The sequence below is a fragment of the Nicotiana tabacum genome, chromosome 7, assembly GCF_000715075.1.
Source record: "Nicotiana tabacum cultivar K326 chromosome 7, ASM71507v2, whole genome shotgun sequence".
Classification (NCBI taxonomy): Eukaryota; Viridiplantae; Streptophyta; class Magnoliopsida; order Solanales; family Solanaceae; genus Nicotiana; species Nicotiana tabacum.
Window position 1 is genome coordinate 93,135,736 of NC_134086.1, and position 6,683 is coordinate 93,142,418.

Sequence of the window (6,683 nt, forward strand, 5' to 3'; positions counted from 1 at the left end):
AGCTGTCATGGGTGATTGATCTAGAGCTTGAGAAGAGAGAAGACTAGCACAGTGAAAGATATGAGAAACGAGAATTGTTTCATTGAAGTGGTTAAAGAAGCAAAAATGAAATTGTGTAACTAACTGTTCTAAGAGTACATATATTTATATATCTCTAACCACTAACTAACTACCTTTATTAACAAAATAACCAACCTAGTTAGTTATTACAATAACAGTTAAGTATGGTTAAGTACCAGCTTGTTAATCAATACTTGAACACTCCCCCTCAAGCCGATGGCTGGTACACATTCTTCAATCCTAGTTGATTCAACAGATACTCATGTTGTGCTCTTCCCAAACTCTTAGTTACCAGGTCTGCTAATTGATCTTCAGTATGCACATATTCAGTTTTCAACACTCCTTCATATGGTTTTTTCCTGACAAAGTGACAATCAATGTCAATATATTTTGTTCTCTCATGAAAGATTGGATTTGCAACAATTTAAATTTCTGCCTTCCTGTCATACACTGGCTTCACAAGCAGACTAACTTTGACTCCTAATTCTGCATATAACTCTATCAACCAAGTAATTTCTGCTGAACAGGAAGCTATGCTTCTGAATTCTGCTTCAGTTGAACTTCTGGAGACAATGCTTTGCTTCTTGGATTTCCAAGACACCAGGGCATTTCTAAACTTCACCAGATAACCAGTTACTGATCTTCTTGTTTTCACACAAGGTCCCCAATCAGAATGACAGTAGGCAATCAGACTCTTTGAGTCATCTATATGCATAAGCAATCCTAAGCCAGGTGCCTGCTTCATATATCTCACTACTCTTGATGTTGTCTCCATATGAGAGGTTCTAGGACAATGCATAAATTGACTTAGGACCTGTACTATAAATAAGATATCAGACCTGGTCATAGTTAGATATAGCAGTTTCCCAACCTGTCTTTGATAGGCACTAGGATCCCTTAGCACTTCATCAGTAGTGGCATTCCCTTCCCTGAAGGACATATCATATTCTACAGTGGTTAGCTTTTGGTTGAGCTCCATAGGTATACTAGTTGGCTTTGCTCCACTAAGACCTACTTTAGAGATAAAAAATAAAGCATATTTCCTTTAACTCATTAGGATCCCCTTATTTGACCTTGCAAATTCAATTCCTAGAAAGAACTTTATTTCTCCCATGTCCGTCATTTTAAATCTCCCTTGAAGAGCTGACCTTGTATCACATAGCAGTTTATGATTGTTGTCAGTAATCAAAAGATCATCTACATACACCATAATTATCACAATATCATCCCCAACTCTTCCGATAAACAAGGAATAGTCATAGTGACTCTATTGAAACCCCTTGTGTACCAGTGGTTCTGTAAGCTTTAGATTCCACTGCCTAGGTGTTTGCCTAAGGCCATATAAGGACTTGTGGAGTTTGTAGACCTTCTGAGACTCCCCTGTCTAGCAAACCCCTCAGGCAAGACCATGTACACTTCTTTATCTAGGTCCCCATTAAGAAAATCATTATGTACGTCCATTTGATAAATGTACCAATGCTTTGGGGCATCAACAACAATAACATATCTCACTGTGACCATCTTGGCCACTTGTGAGAATGTTTCTCCATAGTCCAACTCTTCTATTTGACTATAACCCTTAGCCACTAGTCTAGCCTTGAACCTTTCAATTTCACCTGTAGCCTTATACTTGAACATGAACACCCACCTACAGCTAATAGGTGTTTTACCAGGAGGTAGGTATACAATAGACCATGTATTGTTATTCTTCAAGGCATGCAATTCAAGTTGCATGGCCTCTATCCACCTAGGATTAGATCCAGCTTCCTTGAAAGAAGCTGGTTCTGAAGCTACTGTGTAAGCTGATATTGCTTGTCTGTAAGCATGGGAGAGACGAGTATAGTCCACATGTGCAGAGTTAGGAAATTTGCACTTAGTTCCTTTAGTCTTTGTGACATAGTCGTGTAGCCAAATAGGAGGCTTGCTTGGTCTGCAATATCTCCTACAACCTGTAGAAGGTTCATCACTGACTGCATCTGAAGTAGGAATCTTAGAAGCAGGCTCAGAATAGTCAAGTGCAGTAGCAGATTCAAAATTATCAAGCTCAGCAGTAGGCTCAACATTGCCAAGTATCTACATAAGCTCTTCGTGTGAAGCAATTTCAGCTCCATCAGATGTTTGCAGTAACTCATTGTCTAAGAAGTTATCAGTCTCTGAATCCAAGGATGATGATTTTGGAATGACTGATACTGTAGGATTCTCATGAACTACCACTGGGGAGAGTAAGTCCAACACAGGACATATAGGATTGTCATATGACTTGACATGTTTTAAAGGAAAAACATCTTCCTTGAATATTACATTTCTGCTCATTAGAAAGGTTTTGGAGTGCAATTCATATGGGAGATAGCCCTTTTGTGTTGAAGAGTATCCCATAAATACTTTAGGTGAGAACTTATCTAGCACTTTGGGAGTGTCAGCATAACACAGACAACTAAAGACTCTCAAGTGATATAGAGAAGGAGAATGCAAATAAAGCATCTCAAAAGGTGATTTGTAGTCAACCACTTTGAAGAGAGTCTGTTCAGTAGATATATAGCAGTAGTAACACACTCACCCCAAAACATTAAGGGAACATAAGCATGAAACCTGAGTTCCATTGCCATGTTTAGAATGGTTCTGTGTTTTCTTTCTATAACCCCATTCTGTTGGGGTGTATATACCTATGTACTTTCATGCATAATACCAAGACTAGACAATAGACTTTTGAAATCAGTACTAAAGAACTCACTTCCATTATCAGCTCTGAGAGTTTTTACAGTTGTAGAGAATATATTTTGAACTTGTACAAGGAAATTTTTAAGCACAACATAAGGTTCAGACTTAGAGGTTAACAGAAAGATCCAAGTATATCTACTATAGTCATCTACTATAGTGACAAAGAATCTTCTTCCATCATGAGTAGGAAATCTGTATGGCCCCCAAATATCACAATGAACTAATTCAAAAATAGACTAAGTGAGAGTATTACTAAGCTGGAAAGGAAGTTTGGTTTGTTTGGCTAAAGAACACACAGTACAGTGGTGACTGTCACTAGCAGTCATCTTATTTAACTTGTCTAATCATCTTATTATGTCTAAGGGAGCATGTCCCAGTCTTTTGTGCCACAAACAGCTTGAGCCTGTAAGAGTATGAGTAGTAGCTGTAGATGCACACTAATTTGAAATTTGGGCTAAAGCTTGTTCTGAGATCCCTCATTTGAGCATATAGAGTCCATGTTCCTCTCTACAAATCCCTTTCATCTAACCAGTGTAAAGATCTTGGAAAATACATAAGTTAGGAAAGAAGCCTACCATACACTTTAGTTCCTTGGTGAGTTGTGAGACAGAGAGTAAATTGAACTTAAATTCTGGAATGTAGAGTACATTGGATATCTTCTGATTATCCAACACAGATGTACTTCCTATGTGTGGAATTGGCACTGCATTACCATTGGAGAGATGGACTGTATTTTTCTCTATTGTAGAAAGTGACTTATGTGTTTGTAGTAACTCAAGTATGAAGGTCATGTGACACATTGAGACACAAAATCATTCATATGATTTAAAATACTTGCAGCAGCTATTTTGCTGGATGAGATGAGGCCTTCTACATTTCCTTTGGAGAGCATTTGAACAATCTGCTAGTATTGATCCTGAGTGAAAAAGGGTTGTGTCTGTGTCATTTGTGGTGTCACATGATTAGCTGAGATGAATCCCTTTTGTTGATGAGACCTAGGGTTCATCGGATTTGCACAGCTGATATGCTCGTCCTCAGTTGCAAAGTTTGGATTACTAGCAAAATTAGCAGAGTCCACGTGCACTTCCTTTCTTTTTAGACTTAAAGTCTGGTGTATAGCCTATTTGTTTGAAGCAATTTTCTTTGGTATGCCCTTTGTAATGACAATATTCACATTGAATATTGTTCTTCCTTTGCATGTTACCTCCACTTGTGACATTTGGACCTTTATTGATATAAAAGGAAGTGCTCTCTAGACCTTCTATAAGCTGTGTAACCTGAGACATGCTTACCAGATTTCTTTGGCTCTCTTGATCAACAAGTAGTGAGTAAACCTTGTTAATAGTAAAGGTGTTAACTAGACGGGCTGGTCCGAGCTGGACACAAAAAAAATCCCATCCAGTTAATATTCCGGGTTGGTTAGCGAGCTGGGGTTCCGAGCTGGTAGTGGGCTAGGATTTTTTGGGTTTTGGCGGGCCCGTCCGGGTTCGGGATTAACGGGTCCGGACCAGGCCGGGTTACTTTTTTTAGTATATTTTGTTTTTCTTATGCAATGTTATTGATGCTTAAGTATTTGCAAATTTTTAAGGCTTAGAATTAAACTTTAAACTTTGAAGTTTAAAGTTTTAAATTTGAAATTTGAAATTTAAAATTTTAAAATTGAATTTTGAAAGTAAGAGGCTCCAAAAATTGTTTAATAAGTCCAATAGGCAATATGTAAGGATCAAATTCGAAGACTTTGGTTTTCTATTTTCATTGAATAATAAATAATACTTCAAATTAATTTGCAAGTTCTATTTGGATTTTTTTTATTTTTGAACTTGCAAATTAAAAGTTTACAACAATTATAAAAAATAAGAAAGAGTGCATCACATGCTTTGCATTATTTTTGTTAGTTCATCCATATCAACATGAGGTTCTTGGTTTCCGACATTGTTTGAATCGGAACCATAAACCATTATATCTCCAATTTCTTGGTCCTCCGCTTCATCTACCTCTTCACCCCCTTGATTTCGCCGTTCTGATCTTATCCAATCTCTGAAGCACACTAGAATTTTCAAAGCGTTGCTTCCCAATGAATGACAAGTATCTCCTAGTTGTTTCCTTGCTTGAATAAATGCGCTCTCTGATGCGACTGTTGAAATCGGCACATTTAGCACGTCTCGAGTGATGTACTAAAGAGCAGGAAATTGATTTGAGTTTCTCCTCCACCAACCCATCGGTAGAAATTTCTTTGTGCGGGTCTCTGGTGACTTGTGCAAGTAGAATTGGAGTTCATCAATATTCCTGCTACTGGTTTTTTTATGCTCTCCTAGTGTAGACTAAATCAAATAATCTTTAACACCATCATTATCCTCCAAAGCACTGGTCCCAGATGTTGAAACTGAACTTGAAGGAATATTTGCATCTACAGCAGCAAATGCATCAACAATGTTAGCATAATAATTATATGAAGTTTATAAATGTTTGTGTAGATCAGAAATACAAGTTTTAATACCAGGGGTTTCAGTTGGTCCAGTATCCATATAAACATATAAAGCAATGATTAATTGGCGACAAGTGGCCATTTTGATAGAAGAGTTTAAAATAGCACCAATTAGGTAAATAGGGAGAATTAGTTAGAAATATTTTTAAAATTTAACTAGCATAGATTCAACAACAGAAGTATATCCTTTTTTCTTCAAATTATGGAGTAAAAGAGAAATTTCAGCAATATGAATTAAACCATTTGCAATAATAGGATAATAAGCTCCAGAAAACTCAAGTGTAGCCACATAAAATTTTTAGAACATCTTCAATGACATCCCAAGTTCTACATGTTAGCAAGCAGTTAGGATCGGTACAATGAGAATTAGCAACTTCAGTTATATGCATTTTATATTTATAACAACATCTTAAGAATAAATAAGTATAATTCCACCTAGTAACTATTTCTTCAGGCATGAGGCTTGGTTTTAGTCCATATTATACCCATTTTTTCTTAAATGCATTTAATCTAGCACTTCTATTATTTCCTTGAATTACACCAACATCTCTTCTAACTAAAGTGATCTTATCTCTAAATAATTCAAGGCCACTCTTCACAATAAAATTATAAATATGACATGCACAACTAACATGAATATTTCAGGAAGTGATGAGTGTAGACACAATTTTAATATTATAATAGAACCATTGTTATTAGAAGCATTTTCAAATGACACACCCAAAACAAATTCTGCAAGATTGTAAAATATAACAACTTCATGGATAGTATTACTTGCCGCGCCCCTTTTTCTTCGTGGAGTTCGGGTTTCGACATTTCTTTGGGACAACTCATTTCCTTTTGGGAATTGGGTATGAAATTTGAAGAATCGCCACCTAACGGATTTAAGGTGCGTTAGGGAAGCAAAAGTAAATAACTCATAAACCGGTTTGCATTGTCAGAAATTGGGTAAGGGCTCAAAATAACCTTGAAGGGAAGGTTTTAGGCACCCCTCGAGGTCCACAACGGTGGGTCCTGGCCAAACTCGAATTAGGTGAATTAGTCATATAAGCAAACAAAGCAATTTAGACAAATAGATATTACGTTTAAAACAAGGGGTAAAAAGGGTCCTAGGTTTTTTAGCCTATAGGATCACTTATGTGCAATACTTCGTAATCGTCCCCAAGTTGGGGTGCTACACATAGCATTAGCGCACATGTCATCATATTCTTTACTAGCCGATTACCCTCCTCTTAATTATTGTTACCTAAGCGCTCTAATAGTAACCAGTACGCGCCTTATGCGTGCACTAACCGTCCCTTGCCTGTGGCCCTAGAGGTGTTTAGGATCTCTATTTAAGAAAGTTCTAGACTCGCCTATGTTGTTTAAATAGGAGAAAACTAAGCGACAAACAAAAGTCAGATAGGACTATCAAATAAAG

The 6,683-nt window shown here is 37.0% G+C and overlaps 1 protein-coding gene across 1 annotated transcript; it reads right to left on the minus strand.

Moving 5' to 3' along the window:
* Window positions 1–268: 268 nt before the first annotated feature.
* LOC142162173 (secreted RxLR effector protein 161-like) lies at window positions 269–1,039 on the minus strand. The gene is made up of 2 exons (XM_075218495.1): window positions 510–1,039; window positions 269–419 (listed from the first exon to the last, which is right to left on the minus strand). Exons 1-2 carry the CDS (start codon window positions 1,037–1,039, stop codon window positions 269–271), a joined length of 681 nt encoding a protein of 226 aa, XP_075074596.1.
* Window positions 1,040–6,683: the final 5,644 nt, after the last annotated feature.

Coding starts and splice junctions, on each gene's coding strand:
- LOC142162173 (XM_075218495.1), bottom strand. CDS start 1,039: ATGGAGCTCAACCAAAAGCTAACCACTGTAGAATATGATATGTCCTTC. Junction 420..509: donor AGTCTGCTTGTGAAGCCAGT/GTATGACAGGAA, acceptor TCACTTTGTCAG/GAAAAAACCATATGAAGGAG.